The sequence below is a fragment of the Sebastes fasciatus genome, chromosome 16 (genome assembly GCF_043250625.1).
Source record: "Sebastes fasciatus isolate fSebFas1 chromosome 16, fSebFas1.pri, whole genome shotgun sequence".
NCBI lineage: Eukaryota > Metazoa > Chordata > Actinopteri > Perciformes > Sebastidae > Sebastes > Sebastes fasciatus.
Window position 1 is genome coordinate 21,096,976 of NC_133810.1, and position 27,097 is coordinate 21,124,072.

General features: G+C 40.0%; 1 protein-coding gene and 1 long non-coding RNA gene across 2 annotated transcripts; one reads left to right on the top strand and one right to left on the bottom strand.

The window, feature by feature from the left end:
• Positions 1 to 4,378: 4,378 nt before the first annotated feature.
• On the bottom strand, positions 4,379 to 5,402 carry LOC141752822 (uncharacterized). Its single transcript, XR_012590343.1, has 3 exons — positions 5,267 to 5,402; positions 4,903 to 5,014; positions 4,379 to 4,509 (listed from the first exon to the last, which is right to left on the bottom strand). It is a non-coding gene; the product is annotated as an uncharacterized LOC141752822 (long non-coding RNA).
• Positions 5,403 to 5,763: 361 nt separating this feature from the next.
• On the top strand, positions 5,764 to 17,302 carry cchcr1 (coiled-coil alpha-helical rod protein 1). The gene is made up of 19 exons (XM_074611032.1): positions 5,764 to 5,970; positions 6,595 to 6,889; positions 6,972 to 7,139; positions 7,250 to 7,367; positions 7,593 to 7,787; positions 7,927 to 8,090; positions 8,189 to 8,303; positions 8,492 to 8,602; positions 9,326 to 9,469; positions 9,555 to 9,665; positions 9,904 to 10,010; positions 10,159 to 10,271; positions 10,357 to 10,429; positions 11,247 to 11,365; positions 11,461 to 11,640; positions 14,727 to 14,828; positions 15,011 to 15,144; positions 15,237 to 15,384; positions 16,743 to 17,302. Exons 1-19 carry the CDS (start codon positions 5,901 to 5,903, stop codon positions 16,874 to 16,876), a joined length of 2,601 nt encoding a protein of 866 aa, XP_074467133.1. The 5' UTR covers positions 5,764 to 5,900; the 3' UTR covers positions 16,877 to 17,302.
• Positions 17,303 to 27,097: the final 9,795 nt, after the last annotated feature.

Below are 27,097 nucleotides of genomic sequence, written 5' to 3' on the forward strand. Positions count from 1 at the left end.
CATTACTCCCACACTTGTTTAACAAGCAGATTGGACTGGCAATATAAGGAAAGACCTCCCCTATTAAGCCACAAAAGCCAACTGCTTTGAGGCATAAAATGACCACAAGTGGCAGGAAATTCACGTAATTCTATGATTTGACTGTTATCAGGCCATAAAATGGGCGTTTTCAGTCACTATATGCACCATAGATGTTGGTCAGTAGGGGCCTACTACACCCACTAGTAGGTCTTATCATCAATTCACATGGTAGATCACCGAAAGAAGGTATAAAAGAACACTATTTTTTTTGTCTAACCCAAGAAATTGTAGTTTTATTGCATAACTGTTTCTTTGACCTAAACCTAAAGAAGCCGATTTGTTTGTGTTCAAAACGTGACGTTTAGTTGTGACGTGTTTGTTGATGTTGTCAGAAATGGCGGAGGCCATGGAAGTACATTTTTCGGTGCATAATAAGTTAATATATTGTAATTTTAGTCGTATTTTGTTTTTCTTCGTAATTTTATAATATGTCAGAGGAAAATGTTGATGTTCCCGACGGCCTCATCTTTTCCCTCTCTCATTATGCCTTTACATTTACTGCATTATGTTACAAACTTGCTAGCTTGCTAAATTGCTAGCCTCTGTGGCTTCTAGACACCTACAGTAACGTTAATTTCGCCGTTGCTTAGCAGCGGTGTTCTAACGACTTAACCACTTGAACGCCAAGCATATCGTGTACAAGACTTCCCTTGTTGTAAACACGAGCTCACGACTTTCATTTGAAGGCACCATAACATGTTGTAAAACTGAATGAAACGTCACGTTTTGAACACAAACAAATCGGCTTCTTTAGGTTTAGGTCAAAGAAACAGTTATGCAATAAAACTACAATTTCTTGGGTTAGACAAAAAAAATAGTGTTCTTTTATACCTTCTTTCGGTGATCTACCATGTGAATTGATGATAAGACCTACTAGTGGGTGTAGTAGGCCCCTATTGACCCACATCTATGGGGCTTATAGCGACTGATACACCTATTTAATAGCCTGGCAACAGTCTAATCGGCTGGGAAATTAGTCCAGTGCAGGAACGTGAAGGTTGCTCCTCTCTTTATGAAACACTTATCCTTGAAACTGAAAATCATTGGAATCATTGTGTTGTTGCTGTTGCTTCATATGCTCTCTCCTGCAGCTTGCTGGCTGCTTACATAAAGTATTTCTAGGGATTTGAGCTCAATCTTCTGTTGCATTCTCAAGTTGAATTTGAAATCAAAATGTCGCACTGAAATCTGCCCACACTAGAAATCGACTTGCATATGCAGTATGAGTTGTGTTATGAGGCGAAGAAGTCCAGACAGTTGCTGACAGAGCAAAAATGTTTTCTCACGTATAATGCCCAGTGGCGATAGCTGTAATGCTGTGATCAGAGCTGAGGGATCGTCTTTTTAGGAGAGATGCTGCCTAGTGATGTCTGTTTCAAGCTGAACTACCAAACCAAGGGAAGCTTTCACAGAGGAAAAAAAGGCCTACACTTATTGTCTGTTGATGCTCATGCAGGGAACAATCTCTGTTTGACACACATAGTGGGTTTCTAAAACATATATAATAGATCATATGTAAATGCATGGAGATTATTATCTCCCTTTAAGCAAGTTAGCCTTATAGGATCATGCATTACCAGTCACCTGTGGTTTTAGCACAGCCTTATACTGAGTTTTTAATGAGGGAATTTTTCCGTGTGTGTGTACTGGACTTACCGGTATTACCCTTGTGGCATGTGAAGAGTTCAACAAGCACATTTTGAAAGGAAGACATTTTAATTAAAGACACAATTTCCTGTCCAGATATTTGCAGTCATGGACAGTTTCTCCACATGAACCCTACAGTAAGCGTGGGCTGAGTCAGCTTGATTGGGGACAAATAAATGCAGTTTCCGTGGCCATCGATGTGCCAGGATATTCATTGTCCTTAAGTGAGAGTAAGAGAAATAGTTTCATTCTCTGTCATAATGAAAAGATTCACACCTATAGGGTTGAAATGTAATGGGTTGAGGATTGTCAATGGGACTGATCCCATGGGCATGACAAAGGTAAGTCAATCTGTCTGGCACCATATATTTAATTTCTGCATATGTATTCCATGTACCAAAAACTAGTGTGTGTCAGTCTGCCAGGGATCCCACCTTCACCCATCAGCCTGACTATTGCACTGAACCTTAGGCCAGACCAACGTCCCAATGCTGAGCCTGACTGGGCCCCATGGTTGCAGAGCAGCTCTTAGGCGAGTGTCGGTTGACCCACAGGCCTTGCTCGAAGAGGGGATTTTTGGGTCGGGCAAACTCACACATTCAACACATCAACATATTCTCACTCCCGACTCGTCAAATACTGCCACTTAGCCAGTGCCCCTCAGCATCGGAGACCAACGCACGGGATACCCCTCTTGCGTTACTTTTGGACGGACCAGGGATGGTGTATAAATATACGCTTGTAACAGTGTTGTGTCCTTTTAAAATATACTTTCGTTTTCACAGGAAGTTAGGGTTAGGAAACTTCACTGACTAGTGACTCATGTGACTTACAGAGCTGACGATACTAACGACTCACATGACTAGCGACTCACATGACTCATGGGACCGACGATACCAACGAGTCACATGACTGACTGACATGACAAAATAAGTCAATGTTACTTTTAGTTTCACACGGGATGCGCGGTCTCCTGGTTGAAAATCTTGTGTTTGTTTGACCCATTCACCACCCCTCTGCCCGCCCTGAGTGGACTCTCGCGCTATTAATACTATGTCACTTGCTCCGACTGCCGAATAACACTGCTGGTGGGTTTACATTGGAGTTAGTTGAAAGCCCGGTTCGTCACATACTGATGCTAAAGGGTGCCTAATTGCATCAGTTTCCGAGGCACAGGGGCGCTGCCCAATCTCGGCGCTGCATAATCGGCGGTATTTGATGAGTTGGGAGTGAGATGGTTTGAGGAGTTTGATGAGACCATGGCTATAGTTCTAGACCATTTCAAAAGGGGGGGGGGGGCAACTATTACATACCTTACTAATCGGAAGGTTGGTGGTCCAGTGTATGAATGTGTGTGTGAATGGGTGAATGCTGACTTGTGTTGTAAAGGGCTTTGAGTGGTTGCTAAGACTAGAAAAGCGCTATATAAATGTGATCCATTTACCACCCTCACAAGTTGGGTTCTCCAAAAGACTATCAATACACAAATAACAATAAACACAACTCTTTCATAATATACATTTTATTACTGTTGAATTTTTACATTTTCCCCTCTGTGGGGATACATGTGGGTTGAAAAATTTATGAAAATATTTGCCACAGTCAGGGGGGCCGGAGGGAGGTCCAGGCTTAATATTATAGGGGGGGGGGGGGGCACTGGCCCCCTCTAACCCCCCCTATAACCGCCCCTGGGCCATGGAAAAGGTTAGAAAAACCTGCCAGATGGGTCAGGAAGCAGGGGTAGAGAAATGCTGACCTGACGATATAGTGTAGTGGTGGAAGGAGAACTTTGAGGAATCAAACTGACACGACCTCTGTGGTCACGAACACTCGGTAGTGACTGAAACAACAATGCTGTTACAAGTGGCCAAGGTGAGCTTCTGTTGCAGCGTGTCTGAGCTCACCCTAAGGATTTACATGAGGAGAAGATTCGAAAGTAGCTGTGAATTGAACTACTTCCCCCTCAAATTGAAAGGAACCAGCTGAAATGATTTGGGCACCTGATAAGGATGCCTCCCAGGCACATCCAACTGGGAGGAGAGCCTGGGGCAGACCTAGAGCACAATGAGGGGATTACATGTGACCTGGGAACTCCTCGGGATCACCCCAGAGGAGCTGGAGGACGTGGCTGAGGAGAAGGATGTCTGTGCCATGTTACACATTTTTGGTGAAAATTCACAAACCTGTCTCAATCTGCTGTCTGCCTTTTTCAAACTGCTATTTTTAGCTGTATGTTTTAAGCAATATAGGCAGTGAAGGTCCACCTTGATTAGCTCTTAAGTATCCTTTTAAGAAACAGAGCTGCATCTTAACTCTGCCCTCTCTCTGAAAAGGGTCAGTATTGTCTTTGTTTTCTGGATTCCCGTTGGCTCCAATCCTTCTTTTCCTCCGCTTTGTTCTTCAGGACCCGCTGCAGTGTCTGTCGAGTGCTGAGAGGATACAACACCAACATGCCCAAATAATGCACAGCACTCCCACTGTTCTCCTCCAACAACCACTTCACAAGGTCCACAGTCTTTCATGCTGTACTGGCATCAGTTGTCTGCCTTGGCAATGCACCTGTATTTTTATACATCTCTTGTCATTCGTTGAAGTATTTATGTAGCCATCCCCTCTATTCTTTATTTCTTTTATGTTATTGTATTGTCAGGTTGTATCGTTATATGTGATTATTTATGTCAAAATCAAACTAAAATGCCTCTGTGTTCATTGAATACTCCATAAATAGATTAGATTATATGAAACTTTAATGAACCCCTGGGGGAAAGTGGGTCATGGCAACTGTAGAGAGAGGAGGATATACTTTAGGTAAGAGCAAACAGAAATAGCTGCTGAAGATATCAGAGGAAAATAACACAAGATATGATGGTAGTTGTAGTGATTATAGCCTTCTGAATTGTGAATATACTGCCAATCATATGACATCAATAAATTCAGTCCTTCATTTGAAGGTGAGCTCATGTTTGCTGTTTATAGATTTACAGCACAAATGCAGTGTGTGCAAAATGTGCATCACTGCAGATAGAGTAAAATAAGCTCACAGAAAATCTGTCAACATATGCAAATGACTAATGTAAATTAGTCATATATTGATAATTTTACAGTTAGAGGTAACATATTTATAGATGCACCAAACCACAAACTCAGTTACATAACCAAATTATCACCAATTACCATTCAAAGCTGCACTTATTTGCTGTCCCGAAAGCATGCTCCGTGCTCCATTTTCTGCAGAAATGGAAATATCATGCAGTAATGGTCTGGTTGTCAGATACCCCTGGGTGTTCTTGAGGTGAGGGAGTCCCAGGCAAAGAAAGGATTTCTTAGTTTCAGGTTATAACTTCATTATGCACGTATACACTGAGTCCCTTTCCCACTAGTCATCACAATAATATCTCTCAATATCTCAATGATATCTGAATGAAATGCCTCATTCAGAAGAATAAAATGGTACATTTCCCATAATTAATTTGACATATGTGAAATTATCCCCATCAGAAACCTCCTATCATAGAAAACATGTGTCAATCAAACTCACATGCTCCACCCATGTGCAACAAAACACTGTTGTTGAGTTTTTGTTGTCCTGAACGTAGTCTGCCAGGCAAGCTGATACCCAGGTTGTGCACTGGACTTGACCTCGCTCTGCATGGATGTATAAAAAGAGAGCCCCCCCCCCGACAAACTGCACCAGCCAATATATAGCCTATGATAAGAACCAATGCAGAGGTCTTGCTATGGAGGCGAGATTTGAGAGCCTGGGCGGAAGAATACCCTGTCCGACAAAACTCAGGGAAACAAATACCCATCTCTTTCAGGTTCCTTTCACTTCCCCGTGATGCACTGCGGGATTATATTGTGTGGCAGTTATGTTCGACAAATCATTTAATCTGTATTAAGGTCATAAACTAACATATATATTGCCTTGATGCTTCAGGTATTTGCAATTTAACCGACGAGTAAATTAAGCATCAAAAGTTTGCCAGCTGAAATGGCCCAAGCAGAGAGATCCGCAGGTTGCCGTTGTAACCCGTAACTAAGGCAACCGCGAATGACGTGACTCGCGGGAGTATAAACGTAAAAAGAGCCCCCAAACAACCCATACATCCGTGAAACAACCCGGACTGCTTCCCTCTAGTTTGTGACTTTTAGTGACAGCTTTTGTGTAGAATATGGAGAGACATAACGTGGGAAAAGAAAGGCTTATAGTACCTACTGATTTTACCACACCAGCAGTTTCAAGTAAGTTTCTTGTTGTAGTCGTCTTTTTGGTTTACAATTGCTCCTAACTGCTAGCTAACGTTAGCCTACAATGTTACCTAGCTAACTTGACACTTTAACTTAGCTAGTCTGCATTTGTCAGCTCTCTAACTAATTGGCTGTTAACAAGAATATGTTGTATTTAGGGGAGGGAAGTTGTCATGTTTATCTTGGTAACTTTCTTGAAAAGACTCTAACGTTGCTTAGGAAACATGAGAACTATACATTGGAATAGGACTAGATATAGCTAACGTTAGCCTAGGTAAGGCATGCACACACATAAACAGAAATTAAGTTGTTTTTCCTCACCCGCTACTGTGGCAGGTCCCTGAACAATTCTACTGGACGCACACTTCTAAAATCGATCTCAAATGCTTTTAACTGTAAACACTGGGTCAGTGATACCAGACAGTAGATATGGAATATATCATGTAACCTTAATCCCTAAATTTTGGAATTTCTTTTTAAAAATAAGATCTCTTAATATTAGGACCTATAAACTGACCTGGAATCTTTCCCTGCCACAGCCAACATTTACCCTGTATTTGGCAGGTGGCAGGTGCTAATTTCATTCCTTGCACATAAACAGTTTGTCATATTCTGTAGGGAATAACCAGGAGGAGCTGGTACCTCCATCACATTTCGCATCAAGTGCCCAGTCTGCTGGTGCACACAGAGGCGTTCAAATCGCAGGTACACCGCTACCCATCTCCTGGATAAACCCAGGTGTAACATCAGTACCATCAGGGGATCCCAGTCCTGCCAATCCATGGCTCGCCATCACTCAGGCCCAACAGGAAATCTTGGAACTGAGGAAGGAAAATCAGAGGATCATGGTGTTACAAGGAGACAGTATAAGAGGAAGGATCCCTGTGGATCACCCGTCAGACCTTAGGGCGAGGTAGTTTTATATAGAATTACCATTATTGTCTGTCAGTTAGGTGGCATATTGGGTACATGAATAGCTCCTTTTCCTCAAACAGATGCGCAGAGAGAAGTGAGCAGTGGTCCAGACGGGAGTCAGAGTGGCGTCTGGAGTCAGAGAAGCACAAGGCCGAAGCTGAGAGGTTGAAGGGGCAGGTGGAGGCCCTGAAGGAGACTGCAGGGAGACACAGGGAAGAGATGAGAGAAAGAGAGAGCACCCTCAACAGGTAGAAGATATGCTTGTTATGCAATTGAGTAATTTTACAGTTTGTAATTTCAGAGATTAACAATGAGTAATTTTGAACAAGCTTAACATGGCATACCCTTTGTACGACAGACAGAGCCATGAGTCGGAAGCAATGCGTGAAGAGCTATGTAAGGCTAAGACTGAGCTCAGCCAAATCAGAATGGAGCTCACCCACAGCAGCACACAGAAGGATAAAATAAGCTCACAGGTAATGTTATTTACTAACAAAACATTTCATTTCGACTCTGATGTTGACGAAGATCACCTGAGAATTACTGGCATCTTGTACCCAATTTTCGCTGTTTTTGTCTGATGTTTTAGTGCAGTCTTGTAGTCTTAATAATAGCTTGCCTTACAGTTACCTAACAGTTTTAATTTAGCAAGTTTCACTATGATTAGTTTCATATATTCTTAACATCTTTGTTTCTTGCAGCTCGAAAGACTAAAGGGAGAGTCTGGTGAGGAAATTACAAAGCTGAGGAGAGATGTAGTGAGGAGCAAAGAGGAAGCCCAGGCGCTCAGTTTGAAGGCTGAAATGGCCAGGTTACAGGCCGTGGAGGAGGCTAAAAAGCAAGCTCTTACACTGTCAGAACAATTGGAGGAAATGCAAAAGAAGCAGGAGGAGGAGGTGTGTGGCAAACATCTGCAAGGAAATTTAAAACATCATAAAGTTTGTACATACTGATATGCACCCATGTCAATAAGATATTACATTATTATTTGTATGCATCTTAAAATTTCCATTATTTGGCTCTCTTTATTTTCAGCTGCAACAGTTGAATGCTTCCCACTGTGCAGAGGTGGGTGCTGCAAGAAATACAAACAGTGAACTACAGGGCAGACTTCAATCGATGACCTCAGAAGTGCTGCAGCTAAAAAGCACTCTGATGGAGGTCTCTACTGAGAGAGATGGGCTGAAAGAACATTTAAGGTGCCACATTCAATCTAAAACTGAAGAGAGATAAACATTTATAGCACTTTGTAGTCAGATTTACTGATTTCTTTTGGGGGGATGTGTTTATTTTTCAGCCAAATGGGACAAGCTTTTGAGACACAATCGGCAACGCTGCACAGCCTCAGAAATTACATCGGCCAGCTTGCCCCAGAGAAACGGGAGAAGGAACAATTAAATGAAGCTGTTGAGGTGAAGACAATATAAACAGTATTGATTGCAATCAGCCTACTGTAAAGTAATTGCACAGAAAAAAACGTAAAGGAGGTTAAAGACAGAACTGAGGGACAAACAAGTGCTAAATGTATGAGTTAATATGCCTATTATAACAATTAATCCTTTTATGTATACTTTTTTTTTTTATATTGTCCATTTTGTAGAGACTGAACAAAGAGAAAGCAGCTCTTCAGATGACTACAGAGCTTTTGACCATCAGGTTTAACTCTGTGAGTGAGATACTTGCCCTCCAAGAACAGAAAATTGTGAAGAAGGTGAGTGTCACACATACCTATGCTGATAACATATGGTGAGCAGTAGCACTGCTGCTTGCAGGCTTCCGTAGACCAAGCTGCTACCTATCATCATTGTGTGTTGTTGACTTTTAGGCTGTAAAGTTTCCAACCATAGTCTTATCTCAAAAGTCTTAAAAAACATAGTCTAAGTGTGGATGCACTTCATGGATCTTGAAGACGCTCCTCCTGTCGACCATTTTCCAAAGGAGACCACAGGGTTTAAGATTGATGATGGAGCAGCTCCAGACAGGATGGCAATGCCCTGCAGGAGTAATTCAGTTGGCTGAACACTTCACCTGAGATGCTGTATCCAAATGTTGTTTGTATACAGTATGCACTGTGGGTTTTCACTTTTGAACATGTTTTTCTTACTTTTAAAGTACATTTTGGTTAGTTTGAATAAATGTCAACTTGCAGAAACTTGAAAGTTGCTTGAAATCATTAGTGGTCACAGTAAACAACTTGTATCCTTTAGTTTTTGGCAGAGGTTGCACGGTGGTGCATTTGAGAGCAGAGGCTGTATTCTCTGATAGTTATTAATATACAGTAGCTGTGGAAAGAAAGGAAAAAAGCAATCATTGTTCTAAAAGCTTTAGTATGCGTTGAAAAACAAGGCTAATATGTATGCAATAATTACATGCTCATATGAGGCATTTGCTGAAGTGGTGTGTGCGTTTATCATATGTGTGTGTGTTTCAATAGACCTCGACAGACCCACTTGTGAAGAAGGGATCTGAAGGCCTTCGAGTGCTTCAGCTCTGGAGGGACAAAGTGTTCAAGTTATGCATCCAGCTTCGCTCGAAGGACATAGAACTAAGAGGAGAGAAGGACAAACTTCTTTCAAAAGTATGAAAACCATCATCTGGTAATGTATCACCGTACAAAGAAGTCCACTGTATTTAAAGTGTGGTACTGTATTGCTGTGTTTTAGGTCAGAGTCACGGAACAGCAGCTCCAACAGGAGCAGCACCGGGCTAGTGTGCTTCAACACAGTCTGGATGACATGATAGCTGAGCTGGACCTGGAGAGAGTAGAAAAAGAGGTTAGTACCAGAGTAAGTCATGTGATTTACACAGCTGTCTGAAATTTTGATGATGCACAATAATTTTGGGGCTGCTTAGGAAACACTCATGCATTTTTACCACAGCAGAGGATGCTGACTAAATAAACTTTGCTAGCCAGGTTTTAAGAACAGCAGCTGGGGACGAAGACATTCTCAAAACTGATCATATTTGTTTACGATACTCTATTATAATATGGATGTGTGATTTTCCTCCCAGACACTGAAACAGCACTTGGTCCAGGAGCAAAAGGAAAACTCACAGCTAAAGTCACAGAGCCAGAAGGAAGAGGCTGAACTAAAAATCCTGACAGAGGCAGTGCGTAGGTAAACACATTTATCTGAATTCAATAATGAGAAGATTAGGTTGGTAAATTAGAGGAATAAAAGGGAAAAACAAAGCAATTGTTGTCAATGTTGAAAGTTTCATTACAATTAATGCTGTATTTTCAGACATTTTCTTTGTGCCTCACAGGTTCAGTCTGGCATTTGATAACAAGGTGGCAGAAGTGGACGCAGCTCAAGCAAGGCTCAACACTTTCACCCAGAGGCTAACTTTTGCTAAAAGACGAGTGGAGACAATCCAAGGTGCAGACACTGGAGGTCTATGCACTGGAGTTTGAATTGCATATTTCTGGTAAAGAAAGTACGTCACAATGTTTTTGTTTTTCAGGTTTGATGATGAGGAGGGTGGCTCTGCAGAAAGTTCAGCAGGCCAGTAAACAGACAGAACAAGCTGCTGACAGGTATTTTTACATGATGCACCTAAACAATCTTTACCCAGTGCTTCTTTTTGTGTCTAGTTTTACAAATAATTTAGTCAACCATTACTTTAGAAAATATCCTTCTAATCTAAGTGCTCACATGAGACTAAGTGCAAAGACTTTATAAATGGCTGCAGTTGTGTATGTATATGTGTGTGTGTGTGTTTTTCTTTTCACAAATATATGAATATATATATATATATATATATATATATATTAATATTAATTGTTCACAGTAATTTACTCCGTAATGGCAAAAGTAAAGCCAAATGCACAATGTGCATATTCCAAAGCCTAAATTGATGTCTTAAAAGTGCTAACCTATTCTGATCAACAGCCCACAAAACCCAAAGTACTCACATTATAATGTGAAATGAAGAAAGTCTAGCATCTCTTTGCATTTTTTAAGCTGTAAACAGCAGATGTTTTAGCGCTTTTACTTGTCAAGTGATTCAAATGAATCATTACTGATCAGATTTGGAGTGCATTAATTATGAGAGTAGAACCACCGGCATTAATTCAGAGAATTAGTAAGAATTGTTATTATAAGCTTAACCTTTACCAAATAGAGCAGGGTAATATGGTTGAAATCACTATTGCAATTTAATTAATTAAATTAAATGAATACAAATATTTTTCTACACTATATCAATATGTCATAATATGATATTTGTATGCAAAGTCAGTCTTGTCAGTGGTTGGCTTCTTTTGTTATACACCGAACAGTTGCTTCTTCACCTCTCTGCTTGACTTTTTGCTCCTTTATTTGCTCTGCCATCTTGTCTGTGTTGCCCTGCAGCATCACAAACCTTCAGACAGAGCTTAGCTTGGTGTGTGAAGAGAGAGACAAGCTCACACAGGAGCTCAAAAGAACCCCGGAGCTCATCGAGAGAGCTCTGGCTGATCTGAAAGAACAGTGTGAGCACCCTTACGACACACAACACCTTATCTGTTGGGCATCCATGTTTTGGCGATGTATGTGTCTCAGTTTACCTTTTGTACATCTTCTTCAGATGAAAGCAAACTAAGGCGGCAGCAGCAGCTGGCGCTGGAGCAGAGCTGGATGGCTTTGGCTGGCAGAGAGGAGGCCGACCAGAGCCTGCAGCAGATCCAGGCCCAGCTGGAGGAGAGCAAGGTCAACTTGGAGAAACTCCGCTCTGAGCTGCTCAGCCAGCAGGAGCACAGCGAACGTGGTGAGGCAGCGGCTATCTTAAGCCGCATGACTGTTTTTCAGCCTTGACTTATCCAGGGAAAGCAGACTGAGCAATCCTGCTCTATTTTAGAAATACCTGGCCACTCCGGCCTCCTCGGTAGCTTCACCGGAGCAGTTGGGGATTAAGTGACATGTTCAAGAGCACCTTGACTGTAGTTGATCAGGGAGAGTTACTGAGTTTCTCTGATACGTTTTTCCAAGTTGGTTCAAGGATTCAACCTACCTTCCTTTGGAGCTTCTTACCTTTAAACCTACGTTAAAGGATAGGGTCACAATCTTTCAAGTCTGTCTTAAAACAACAGTCAGGTGGCTTATATGAACATTGAAACAGGGTTTGCTTGCTGCTCATTCCTCCTGTTCATACTGACCATTAAAAGAACCCTTACTAATGCACTTTCAGTGTAAGTGATGGGGGACAAAATCCATGGTCTTTGTTTTCTTATTTGAAGATAATATGAGGCTCTAGTTAGGCAAATCATCTTCTAAAATTACATGTTAGATGTATAACATTCCTATGTTTCCCTGTTGAGCTCCAGGGATGGTAACAGAAAGAGGGAATTGTGTAATGTTTACTAAAAAGATTAACTTTGGAAGATATCCACTTCCTTTGACTAATTTGGATGACTGAAGCTTCATATTGGCTCCAGATAAAATTTGGAAATAATCTTTGCACAGAACGAGGACTGTTGATTTAGTCCATCATCACTTACATTGAGAGTGCTTTAGGAAGGGATCTTTTAACGGCCAGTATAAACAGGAGGGATAATTAAAGCATGCAAAAACGGTTTCAGTGTTCATGTGGGCACCTAACTATTGTTTTTGTTAGGGCTGACCCAAATGCTTTGATGTTTCTAAGCTTCGACCGTTGCCATGGTAATCAAGCTCCAAGTCAGTATTTGAATGCTTCGTTTTATTTTTTTAATATATGTTATAATAAAGTTTAAATCCCCAAATAGCCTATGAAATAAGGAATAATCCCACAATTCATATTCAAAATGAATCATTATTAGATATTCTCAGATGGATATCGCTGTTTTGTGTGTAGAGGTGCGTGTGTGTACAGTAGTGCGGCAGCGGCACTGTCCCGGGTACTGAAACGAGGGAGATGGAGACAGACAGAGAGAAGAACATGTCAGCCTGTTGCACTGTGCCGCGCTGCGAAGCAAAGCTTTGAATACCTTCGAAAAAAACTCACCGAAGCTTTTGAAGCCCAAAAGATGGTATTCGGGACAGCCCTAGTTTTTATACAATCTTGACAAATTGTAAACCTATGCTTTACCTGATTGTTTGTCCACTTGGGGGCAGAAACACGTTGTAAACACAACACTATCACCTTTTAAGTTGATATGGCAAACTTGTTAGCAAACAGTTTTCTGTACACACACATCCAGCAGTCACAGGGCACCGTTAGCATTGATTTGTAGTCGTGTTTGTGTCCACCTGATGAACACAAGTCCAATATTAACTGTCTTTTGAGCTCTGTTTTGTTTTCCACCAACTCCTGAGGGAAATATCTGAGTCTTTAGCTGCTAAATGCTCCACTGTTTCCCCCAGCCGCTAACTATGTCTGTCTGCCGTTTGGTGCTAGACTGACAGAGTACAGTTGGTATCAAAACGAAAAAAACAAACAAGCAATGACCTGAAAGTTGAGGGTAACTAGAGTTGGGTGATACATTTCTCGGTGGGAATGTCATTATGATCGACTCCTTTCATACACATGTTGTCATGGGATCCATTGATAATATAAAAGTATTGATTATAGCTGCTTTAATGATGCAGACATCAAATCCACACTGTTGGATTTATTTTACTTTAAATTCCAGGTCTTAGGCTTTTCCAATCCACTCCTCTTTTTCATAGACCCATTTTTGTCTTTTTTAGGGGGGACGGGATCTTTAGAGGGAGATAGCAGGTCAACAGTAGATATTACATACATAGAAGTGGTGTACATCATCTGGAAAGCTGGGAACTTGAAGATTAATTTGAGATGCAGCTCAGTACTGTGTGTCAAATTGTTCTAGTCATAGATCAGAAATAAATAATTGATTAATTTGAATAAATAGTAAAAGTGTATAAGGGCTTAGAACATTATGATAGAAGTATATGATGACCATTCCCATGCTCTATTATGTCTCATAAGTTGTTGTAGCAATTTTTGGGTTGATACCATTTGTTACACAGATTTGGTGCTACATTTAACCATTTTTTACCACTCGAGAATTGACAAAAAAATGATAAATAATCCCTCCAAAATTCCTCATTAAAGCAGCAGTGGGTAGAATTGGAGCAAAATCATGTGCCTGTGGTGTCCTCCGGTGCTCCTAATGGCATCTGCAAGATTTCACAGACCGGAGGAAAACAACCAATCAGAGCCGAGCTGGAGCCTGTCGTCTCTGAGCAGCTGTCAATCACTCGCAATCTCCGATCAAACGGTCAAACTAGGCAGCGCTGATCAAATATGAATCAATATTCTGTTGCTGTAATGCCTATTTCTCTCCTCAAATGTTTTCAGAAACATCTTGTAGTGTACTGTGTAGCTGTAAATGAGAAAGTTTGTGACCCGGCAGCCATGTTGAGAATAGTTGAGGAAATACCAAGCACCACCCACCAGCCGGAGCACAGCTAATAGGAACGCTCTCTCTCTGAAATGACCTGTGATTGGTCAAAGTCTCCTGTCAACGGGCTAGATTTTTTAAAGCCTGAAAACAGAGCCATGAGGAGGTGCAGAAGTCTATTTGCTCAATGATGCCAAAAATATTCTGCAGACTGCATGCTAGCATGACATGGTTGAATAGAAGTGTTTTTTTCTGACCTTTAGACTACCGCCACCTTGCAGTGTTGCAGTCCTCTATCTGCTATCGTGGTTGCATCATAATAATTGATAAATCTGGAATTGATTTATTCAGCTCGAATTTTTGGAGGTCTTGCTTGTCTAGGAAAATTTGCAAACAGATGCAATAAAATCCAGTTTATCCCCAGAGGCATATACAAATACGGCATTAGACTCTGTTTCTCAGTGTGTGAGATAGTGTATTGAGGACTGGTGCATTTGTTGTTCCCCTTCAGCCCTGCAGGAGAGAGTGTCTGAGATCGAGGACTGCTGTGCTGAGAAGCTGAGAGCGATGGAGGTTCATGTCAATACTGCCAGGAGAGAGCACACCAAAGCAGGTAGCAGGATTAACGCCATGCTACCTCAGCCAACAGCAGCTTAACAACGGGGGTGGGAGGGGGGTGTTTGGGGTGAAGTCATATCTGTAATGCAGACTGTGATCTAATATGATTGGAATTGTTTACACAGTATATAGCAGCATTTCCCCGTGGCTTTCATCTGTCTGTATTGTCTCTTGCAGTTATGACTTTGCGGCAGTTTGAAAGAGAGGCGGCAAGGAAACAAGATGAGATGAGAGAAAATCAACAACACACAAAGAGGGAAGTCCACAATAAACAACTGAAGGAGATGGATACAGACAGAAAACTACAGCTGGTCAGACTTTTTAAAGCAAAAGACAGTTGTGAAAAATGTTGTTTCTGTCTTCATTTCTGCTGATGACTTCCTATGACCTGAATCTGTTTCAGGCCACCGTTGCTGAGAGAAGGCTGACAAGTGAGTATACAAGAGCTCACACAACAGCGCTACAAAACTCTGCTGCTCCCAGAGAACATGGAGAAAAACACTCAGAGAGGAGTCGCTCTGTGGGAACCAAAGTCCAAGTACCTGCAGACGGTAAGTAGTGACTCCTCATGCGTCACACACGTCCTTACAATTTAACGCACCCTCATACAATGGTTCATATGGTATCTTACGAAAAGTTATTCCTCCTTTTCCTACGAATGTCCAGCAACATGTGACGCACGTGTCAATTTCCGCTCGTTACATGCATACAATCTTTTCAAAATAACCTTTCCATCTTCAAAGGAAACAACGTAATTAGGTTTAGGAAAAGATCATGGTTTGTGTTAAAATAACACCGGAAGTGGCGTAACTTAAAGGGTAACTTTGGTATTTTTCAACCTGGACCCTATTTTCCTATGTTTTTGTGTCCAAGTGACTAATAGAGACAACACTTTTTGAAATTGGCCCAGTATTGAGTGAGAACGCTGCAGCCGCCAGCCGCTAAACGAGCTGTAATGTAATCATTTGGGGCAACCTGGTACCGTCAGTTTATGTCCACTAAAGGTGCTTGTTTTTACCACCGACAGGCTCAGATTGTTATAAGTGTCTGACAACATTATGGAAAGGACCCTACAGAGAAATTAAATGTTTTTCTTACCTTACTCTTGATCCGGTCTTTTGTTACTATGTCTTGCTCAGAGAAGTCTCGTTCTGAAATCTTGCATTGCATCCACATTGTCGAAATCAGCTAAATATTCAGCTACGACATTGAAAAAGTTTGAGATAACACTAAGCTATGCTTTTTGTACTCCAACACAACAAACTCTGACAACACCGATGCTTCCACCGTTGTTTTCCGACAAGTCACATGACACAATGACAAACAGGAAGCGAAAGGTAAGAAAAAAGTCAAATTTTTTTCTGTAGGGTCCTTTTCCATAATGTGTTCAGACACTTATAATAACAATCTGAGCCTGTCAGTGGCAAAAACAAGCACTTTTAATGTGCGTAAACTGACGGTGCCAGGTTGCCCCAAATGATTACATTATATCTCGTTTAGCAGCTGGCGACTGCAGTGTTCAAAATTGTTGTCCCCATTAGTCACTTAGGCACAAAACATGGGAAAATAGGGTCCAGGTTGAAAAATACTGAAGTTACCCTTTAATTACGGAAGTTACGGGACAAAAAAATCTAAATTGACTTCTAGTTTCACATGAACAGCAGTCTCCTGGGCGAAAGTCTGGTGTTTTTTGGCCCACCCATCCACCCCAACCTCCTCTCTATGTAGTGTTTGTCACTCTTTATACTTCCTGGTTCACAGTTACGTGGATTACATATGAATTGATTATGTGGGATATATACAAATTACAATGCATTACTTTTCGTTGGTATAACTATGAACAGTGTAAGAGAACATTCTGAACATACACATGACTAATCTGACCATTGGCCTGTCTGTATCCTGTCAGGGAGACTTCTGTCTGTTTTGGAGGAGCTCCATTCTCTGAGTGCTGTGGTGGTAAACAGCTCTGAGGACTCTGTGGAGGAGGAGGAGGGACAGAGTGACAGCGTGGGACCATCCATAGGCAGTCTGCACAGCTGATACCTGATGATGACTCACCGGAGCCAGCGAACGCACCTTTCATTTGTACAAAAGGTGGGCAGTGTTGAAAACACACAGTCAGTGGAAACAATTTGTTTGAGCCAAACATCAGACAACCACGCATGTCACAGTGCTACTGGGTGTATAAGAAGAATGATGACTGTCCAGTGCAGACACACAGTATGTTTGAATTTAACTCAAACATAAATTTAAGTTTATCAAATTCTTCCAATATGTTTGCATCTACCTCCAGGATTACTTTTAATTACAGAGAATACTGGAAATACATTGATGGACATAGTATTTAACTCAAAGTGGAATGAAAGGTTTAAAGTGGTACAATACTTAGTGATATATTCAGTAAAATATTATGTTCACAAAAAAATCAAGAAAAACAGAACAGAACATAATGATAATAAAAAAACATAATAACAAAATAATAAAAAATCCCAAATAAATAATAAATAAAAAGACAAGCTAAAAAAGGAAAAGAAAAAAAATAATTGGCTATCAGATATATATATATATACAATTAAAAACTTGCAAGACAAAGAGAGCCATATTAAGGGAAATGGCTAATTCAGATTTTTTCTTTTTGGAAGTCTGTTCTGTTGACTTTGATCCTTGAAGTTTATGTGATGGTCCAAGTATTCATTTGTTATGCAAAGATGTGTATTACTTTTCAGTAGAACTTAATAAAGTATTTTTTATTGCAATTGTGGCATATTTTGGGAAATACTGATAAAGCAATTCATGATTTGATATGACTCTCATTACTCACTGCTAATATTCTGGGAATTAAAATACACAGGAGATTGTCAAGATTATAGTTAGCTGAGAATGTGGACTTTGTTCTGATAAAGCAGGTTTAATGCAATTGGTGCATCTGCCTTCTTTATATATATATATATATATATATATATATATATATATATATATATATATATATATATCTTTATGATTTCATGTTGAAGAAATCAATATTTTCCATTTGAAGTTCCTTTATAGAGGTCAATTTTAAAATGACAATTGTAGGATAGATGATGATAAACATCATGCTGAACCAGATAATTGTGCTATTTGTCATGTTGTCATGAGTGCTAATAAATTTTGCAATAGTTCAAAGTTCCAAGCCTCTAGGTAAAAACATCTCACGGAGAACCGAGGCAGAGCAGAGAGAAAATAGAGTAGGGAAGTCTAGACTTTATTAGTGTTTTCAAAGAACATCAAAAATAATTTGCAGGGACACACTCATTGCTGAAGAGGTGATTCATCATAGCAAGCAGAGGATGAATGCATCAAATTAGATTTTTTAAAAGGAAATTATTGGATTTCAGCAGTGCACTCTTGCTTATATCTGCTGCTTAAGAGTTTGCAAAACAGCACAACACATTTTTTACATTAAGTCTCTGATACAATCAGTAATGTCATCGATGTCACAGTGAAGGAATTATGTATGGTCTAATCTTAACATGCATCATGATGGATCATTTTAAAGGAATGAGCCACCAAATTTAATATCCCACTTTGAACAGGTGTTTTTGTGAGATGTACTTTAGATCACATCAAGTATCGCATCGTACATTCAAGTCAGAAGCAGTGTCATATCAATATCACTGTTATATTAATAATTGTGAGTCATGATAGCAAAAAGTAGGTCTACTGCTGAAGGAAAAAGAATTATGCAAAGCAAATCATGTCCTCATCCAGCAGAGGGCGATGTTGTCAAAGGTGAGAGCAGCACATCCAGTGATCTCAAGCATTCTTCTGGGCTATATTTTAAGTGCTGTTTCTTCATTGGAATATTATTGGAAAGGCTGAAAAACAATATGATTTTTATAGGATATACAAGTGGTTCTTACTTCAACCTCAAACAGGGCAGTGAACGAGGGTTGCATATGTGCACACGTGAAAAGGAATCTACTATCTGTATTATCAGTTCTTAATTCTTGAATCAATCTGAAACAGGAAACCTGTCCTGAACCATTTAATGTTGTACTGCGTTTCTTCACAAATGGCAAAACAAACATGAGAACAGGATTTTGGTGAAAAACTTTCAGGACGTTGCAATTTCTTTACTCTGTTCTACATGTGTTTTTCAAAAAAAATTAATGCTAAGATCTACAGCCCGAATAAATGCATTTATACATCTTCACTGCTTCAGCAGTGTGGAGAGAATTGCACAGCAGCAAGTGAACACCGCGGTTAACCTGATGAATCATTTATTTAGTCGAGCATTGCAATCCAGACAAGACATGAAATTAATGAGGTAATAAAAACCAATCAATAAGCTCCCGACCGATTTTTATTAAAAATTCAGAATTAATGGCATGTAAAATTCAAACAAACAAAGTGAGTGCCAACCAACTGTGTTTTTACATATCTGACTCCGGGCAGCACTAACTTGGCTTTTAGAGTTATTGTCTTTTTATTGATAGATTGCTTAAGTGTATTGTGTGCTTGTGTATGAACCCTCCTCCCTCTGGTTCTGAGGCTGATACTGTGCTGTCAGAGTGTGTGAGCGTGTCAAATCTGAACATCTGCTGTCATTGGCCCAGCCTGTCATCAAGTGTCTGCGTCAAGGCTCACTTCTATACTTCTTTTTCTGCCCAAACTTGCCGATTCTTTCCACTATTTGGATGCTGTGGAAAGAATTTTTCCCTTAATGTTATTAATTTTATTTTCAACAAATGATTAATGGCCTTGCTAAACCTTGTATCAAATATTGATGAGACAACACATAGAAACCAACTCTTACAAATACCTTGAGATTGGAAAGAGAGTGCTGTGTTGTCCACCACATTGAGAATTGCAAGAGGTCAGGTGCAAAACTTCTCCATGGTCCAGATGACCAGCTTCCTATTGCTATAGGTTATGTTTATGATATTCAAGGCACAACTAGCTTTACTCTGAGCTATCAGATTTTTTTTATCTGTGCTATCCTCAATGGCCAAACGTCTGCATTGCTAACTGGCCATGGCCAAAGTCAAACTTCACATATGTGAAGTGTTGTGGAAACTTAATCCTCTGCCTGTGATACGTTCTGTTACACTTTGCCAAATGTCCCCAAAGTCGTGTCCTCCTGGGTCCAGTCCTCATTCAGGTTCGCTACCGCCAGTGACTGGAATATGCTACAAAAATCCCTAAAACTGGCCAAGTTTTACCACTGTATATTAAATCAAGGACATTATAGCTCTTCCTCAAACATGTTGTAAAGAACATCCTGGTAATCTGCCTTGTTATTAGCTGCCCCTAATATTTATAACTTCTTTTATAAAAATTTGCACTCTGGAACGCTTACTCCTGTGTGCAATTGTTTTTAGTTTAGATTGGAGGATTACAAGCTACAAAAGAACATCACATCCTCAGTCCTCATCTTTGAAAAGTTCTTGCAGGCCGGAGGTCAGAGCAAACTTGAAGCTGAAGTTGATGTGATCCAGTAAGTCAGGGGTGTCGACCACCAGTGCTGCATGCTGCATCAGAGCCTGGTGGATGGTTGTGCACTGCCGTGGCAGGCCATGCTACGGGGTAGAGCAGCAGCCACGGAGGAGCAGTGCAAGGAAATGCAGCCAAGTAACCCTATTTATAGATGCAGGCAATGTGGGGCATTGTTTGGGGGGTTGCAGTGGACCGAAGTGTCCAATCTTCAAACTACAGCAACAGTCAGTATCTGCAGTAACTATACTCCTGTTGTAGGTGTAAATGAGGCAGAATTGTATCATTCTTTTTTATATAAAAATAAGTGATACTGTATTGACCTCTGAGCACTGACAAAAATAAATGATAAAAATACTCTAAAAAGTACTCAGGGTTCTGACCAAGAGCATCAACTATTGAGATTTATCATAGAAGAAAACTCATAACCGTTATACTGCACTGCATATGAGTTTCACAAACACTTCAATTTATTCTAACATTTCAGATCAATTAAAGAAAAAGAGCTTGAAGCCAGACCTCTTCTACAGAAAACATTACAAAGCGATATCCAACATATGGTTTCTTTTCTAAAAAAGTTTCGGTAAACATGTTGTCATCCATGCCTGATGAGGTCTCCGCCTGTGCCAATCAGTCACCTCGTTTGCGGCTGTAATTGCAGTTTCCCTTTGGGATGATCAGTGTAATTTGGAATGCAGCGGTGAAATGTTGGCGGTGTTTACCAGATGCGTGAATCAATGAACAAACGTTTTAAAGGATATGTCTTATTTTGTTTCATTAACACACTGCGACAAAAGAAAAAGGCTCTTGGCCTGCATGTGTTTTACCTGCTCTAAAAACTAAAATAGAAAAAAAGTGAATCAGACAAAGTCTTGATTAAAGTCATGATTAGTTGAAATTATGATTGGTGACTCATTTGGAAGTAGCGGTGTAGATATATGCACGCTACTGTGGGTGCAGACTAAGCTATTGTAATCAACGTATGTCAAGAGTAACACCTGCACAGGAACTTCAATTCACAAGTTTCCTTAAACTGGTTTTGCTAAAAATATGCAAAAAATATGATTTGACTTGGTGTGCAAGTCATTATTCTTGACATTAATATATTGACTTATAGGGTAAACAAATGTGTGAATTATTTGCCATGCACTTTTTACTAATGCTACAGTTTTTTAAGTTAACCATAAGAGCACTCAACTGCTTGTTCTGATATAAAAAACTTTTCCCTTTACCTAAATTTGACCTGTTTTCCCCTTGCAGACTTGCAGCCCACCTTTTATAAAATAGATTTTATTAAATAGATCTTAGATTATCTTATGTGATAAAAAATAGTGTGAATCCCTCAGTCTAAATATAAAAGTTATTTGTATCTGTGTAGGTTGCAACCAGCATCATATTTTTGCCCCCAATTTCTGCTGTTTAGATCGTTGTCAGACCATTAAATAGGCGTAATCAGTCGCTATAAGCACCATAGATGGAGGTCTATAGAGGCCTACTACCCCCAATAGTAGATTTTATCATCTATTCACATGGTAGGTCACTAAAAAAAATGGTATAAAAGAACATGAAAGCCACCGTAGTAATTATGACAGAAGCAGTAGCTGAAGTCAGGCACTACACAGTAGTATAAACTGCCTAGAACTGGCAGTAGAGGTTGGAGGCGATGGATGGGACACATTCATTCAGTTTTACGTGTTAGAACGTGTAGCTTTTAAGTTTCGCTTTCACTTTTACAACACAGTAGGCGGAGTGGGCCCCTAATGACCCACATCTATGGTGCTTATAGCGATGGATAATCCCTATTTAATGAACAGTCAAAACGGGTGCTAATTCATCAGGCATCAGTATCTTGCTATCTCCATCAGTGTCACAGATGCCTCCTGTTCACCATTTAAGTTTTAGTATTTACTGAGCTTATACATATATAACCTCACTGAGCATTTAATATGCATTTAAAAAAACATCAGAGGTGCCCTGTTTCTTTGTGTTTGGGGCATTGGTAAATGTTGGCAGTAAACATTGCATTCAGAAAGTGCTTTGCTGTTTGATGAGATTACAACCAATTTAGACTGGGATCTGCTTCTACTGCATAAGCGGAATGGAATAAACCGCAGCACTTTCGAACCATATTCACAATTTGTTTTCCGAATATTGTAATTGAATATTTGACATAACAATGAAACATTAGATTATCACATGAAATACCCTGCAGTGTGTGGCCTAAAGTTTCCTCCACGGTTTTAGAGGTAATGTGAACTATGGAGAACATCAATGGAAAGTCAGCCAAAGGTCAGAAAGTCTAATGTTAGTTCTGTTCTTTAAAACATCTGTTGTTGAGATCTCATCAGGCAGAAACAGAGAAAACAGAACATCGATAATTAAAATTGCCAGGCTAATTTGTTTTGTTCTGTAAGCGCTTTGCCTGTGGGATATTCACTTAAACGTGGGAACGTTTTAATGAAATTTCCATTAATATTCTGTGCTGCGGCACCATAGCTCCCTCTGGTTACCAACATGCAGTTCAAATAAGACTTCCTAATTGCCAGATTTTTTGAATTTCGTTTCATCCTTTTCTCCATTTGTGAGCAATCTGTTCTACAAAATATAATTTGATTCAGTTGCTGCTCTGTTTGAGAGGATCGCCATGTGACAGTTTAATTACATACTCAATATAGTAATGGACAAGTGGACTTTTCCCCCCCAGTGGAATAGACTCTTTTCAATTGTATTATCACAGTTTTTCATCATGCCAAGAAGTAGTAGTACGCTGAAGCAATTCTGCCATCTGCAAACAATAAATACCTTTCACTTTTTGACTTGAAGAAAATGAGCCTAATGATTACAAAACACTGTGTTCATTCCTCTACATAAAAACATTGCCTTGAGCTTCCCTTTTTAAAACAGATATGCTATAATGTTAGGTATTAGGAAATATAAAATGGCAGATAAACTCACCCAAACTGATTTTTACAAATGCTTTATCTTTATGATATTATCTCATTGAAAAGCTGTTCATAGCGTATGCAGGTTTTGGAGCACAAAGTTGACTACAAATGACTTTCCATGGCTGGAGACCCAGTCATATACGTCATAACAGGTAACATTAAACCGTATGTTATATGAAGATACAGTGGGATCTTTTAGGGAATGAAGCATAAAGTTGTGATTTTCTTACCATGTAACAGATTGTGTTTGTCTATACTGTGTGAGTGATTTTAAAGAGCCAGTGTGTTGGATTTCGGGGGATCTATTAGCAGAAATGGAATATAATATTCACAACCTAGTGTTTTCTTCTTTTTAGCTTAGAATGAGTCCTTCATATCTACATAGGGAGTGGGTCCTCTTCACGGAGTTCGCCATGTTGCTCCGCTATGTTTCTACAGTAGTCCAGAACGGACAAACCAAACACTGGCTCTTGTGAGAGCATTTCATGTTTTTACGTTACCTGAAGGCCACCGTAGTTCTCCGACATGCTTTTGAAACTGAGGTAACGTGAGCCACAGAGTACACACTGTGGTACTGCCAGCCGCTGTCTGACTTCTGTTGCTCCTAAAGTAGTGTTATTATAGTAAGGATGGCCGCTGAGCGAGACAAACGCCGTTACCACGGTTTTGCACTTGGGGGAGGAGTGAATGAAGGGGTACACAGTTGGTTGCAATCTGCAACCACACCACTAGATGCCACCAAATCCTACACACTGTACCTTTAAGTGAATGTAGATTTGAAGTTTGCAGAACAGATACAAACTAGAACGTCATAATCAAGCAAGCATCAATGTGACTGCTATGCCAACAGTTTGGAAGAGTATCTAGATTTTGTTGTTACAATTAGAGCTGAAAGAATTTGTCAATTATTTGATTTTGTAATTTTGTCATTTTTTAAGCTAAAATGACAACTATTTGCTGGTTTCAGCTTCTCAAATGGTGAGGATTTGATGTTTTTCTTCATCATACATTAAAGTAAACTGGATACTTTTGAGTTTTGGACTGTTAGTTGGACAAAATAAGACATGTCACCTTGGGCTGTGGGAAATTATAACGGGCAATTTTCTGACATTTTATAGACAAAACAAATGAACGATAATTCGAGAAAATAATCAGCAGATTAATCGATAATGAAAATGATCATTAGTTGCAGCTTAAGTAACAGTATCCTTACTGAATGGGAGAGCATGTTCGTCATGCAGTATCAGCATCTGACCTGGAATGAATGGAGTAGCTAATGGGCCTTTCCTGGCTCATTAAAGTATTTGCCTTTATTGAAAACTAACACAGAAGTACAGTATCTCATTCAGCTACATGTTCAATTCTGAATATATTTTATATGGAGCAGCTGTTTTGTGTTAGCTTGGTGTATTTGAAGTTTCAGATTTTTTTTTTTTTTTTTTAAGTTATTTTTTTGGGGGCATTTTTCCATTTTTATTGAGGACAGTGGATAGAGTCTTGAAAGGGGGGAGAGAGAGAGTGGATGCGGAAAGGGCCACAGGCCAGATTCGAACCTGGGCCGCCGCGGTCAGGACCAAGCCTTGATACATGGACGCCCGCTCTAACCCAGGCGCTGAAGTTTCAGATTTCAGCTTTGCTCCAGCTTAGTTAAGATAGATGTGGAGGGACTGTGATCTGTTACAGTATCTCTTAAGTCATCCCGAGTCTTCAGTGAACGTCTTATCAGAGCTTTAGCCGGGTTATTCAAGGATATTCTAAGTCTTGCTCATGCCTTTGTCACAACCTGTTTAGATTATTGTGATGCACTTTCTACTTGCATAACACAGTCGCGCCTAAATCATGTTTTGAAATTCTGCCGCCAGGCTTCAAGCAAAGTCTCCTTACTAAGACTCATATTTGTCCCGTTAAAGCCTCTTAACATCGTCTCTCAGCACATTTCAAATTGATTTTAAAATCCTGTTAATTATCTGTAAGTACTTCAATGGCAGAGCTCCAAATTGTATTCTACTAATGTACAGTATATATATTTATACAGATTCACAGTTTGAAATTAAGCTTTAACACCTAAGAATGCAACAAAGTGAAATGTGGGTTAAATACTTTATGAAGGCATATACACATCATTTACTGTATTCAACTTGTCATTAAATCACTGAGCAGTAGTGCACACAGCTTGGTAATTATCTTTGCAGTAAATTTGCCAGGTGGCATATACACACTTTAGTTTCTTCATTAAGCCCATAAACAGTGATACTGAGTGTCCAGTATTTAGCAGATTACGCTGCCTGTGCGAATACTTTCAAGACTGGGCCACCATTTGTTCCATTCACTAAATCACCTATTTGCTGCAGAGTGTCTTTTTTTATTGGCGGCTTTGTTTTTAGCCATGGCCCTATGGGTGGCAATGCTATTCTATCGGTCTGTCCGTTAGTTCTGAATTTTCCTCTGGTGCCACCATGTCAATACTTTGGTTTATGACTTACAGATTAGGCGTATTTTCAGGTAAATACATCAAGAAACGCTTTACTTTTCCCCCTCCGGCTGTGCTGCAGCACCTCCTTTACCCTGAGTCCGAAACGCTCAGTCCGAACGTTGCTGTGGGGGAGAGTAAATCCCTTTTGCGTTTGTAACTTTGCAGACCTTTTGCATGCACAAAAAAATATAATAATAGGTCCTCTTTAAAATCTTCAAAATTAATGACATTCCCATCAGCCTCAGCTATACTCTGTGATAAGTGCTAATTAGCATGTAAGCATTCTAACATGCTAAACTAAGTTGTGAACATGGCAAACATTATACCTGCTAAACATCAGCTCGTTAGCATTGTCATTAGGACCATGTTAGCACGCTGACGTTTGCATTTAGCTTTACAGCCTCACAGAACCGCATAGACTCTAGTCACAATATTTTCTTCGTAGGAGTTTAGGCACATAGAGCAACTCTTACATATGCAATACAGTAATACATGAACGATTAATGACACGAGTTACTAATATGTCTCCTTCTGACCAAAATTGCATTATAACACATGCAACCCTGTCAGATAAACTGAAGATTATGGAAAAGAAATTAGAACAACCTCAAAGGAAAAAGTTTTGTTAAAAGGTATTGCAACCCCTTGCTATCCAAGTGTATTTGAGCAGAGATCTAATTGAGAAGTGAAAAAATAAAATCAGACAGTACAATAATTCGTACATTAATTATATTCACAGTTGCCATCTTCCAGGAGGTTCGACAAACACAGAGACTTCATCTGCTATGGATACGCTGTAATGGATTGATTACTCAGTGCTGTCAGCTAAAACCGCTGTCATGGTAGGACACAGCTGCACTCACTTCACTGCTCTTGTCCACTCAACTGCGCCAGAGAAATACTTTTTGTTGGCTTCCTTCTGCCCACAGCAGCCTCTGTACTCAACACTGTAACACTTTCTTATACTGATGAACTCACTGGCTCTGTACACAAATTATCACTCTTATCTGGTTTGTCTGCTTGCACTTCCTAAGTGGTATTTCTTCTGTTTGTTTCTGCTCATAAACACATTTGTTTTCGGCTGTGTCTCAACTGCCTCTGATGATGAGAAGTAAAAGACATCATTAAATAAGTGTTGAATGGTGAAGATCAGACAGACAATCTCCAAGTGAAGAGCAATAAATTGACAGCCTGTATTGTAAGACGTGACATGTTGAGATGCCCGGAGCACTCACTGTAGCTGAAACTCTGTGTTGAACCATAAATACAGGCAATTTACAGGAAGCCTTAGGAGAATGAAACATGAAAGGTTTTATCGTGAAGTTTTATAGCACTCAGCAGCGTGCTCTTTTTTATCTCCTGAACTCT

What these genes read in the sequence shown, in the direction of transcription:
- cchcr1 (XM_074611032.1), top strand. Translation starts at nt 5,901, where the DNA reads ATGGAGAGACATAACGTGGGAAAAGAAAGGCTTATAGTACCTACTGAT. An exon ending in CCGTCAGACCTTAGGGCGAG is followed by an intron (nt 6,890 to 6,971) that starts GTAGTTTTATAT and finishes TTCCTCAAACAG; the next exon opens with ATGCGCAGAGAGAAGTGAGC. An exon ending in AACAGAAAATTGTGAAGAAG is followed by an intron (nt 8,603 to 9,325) that starts GTGAGTGTCACA and finishes GTGTTTCAATAG; the next exon opens with ACCTCGACAGACCCACTTGT.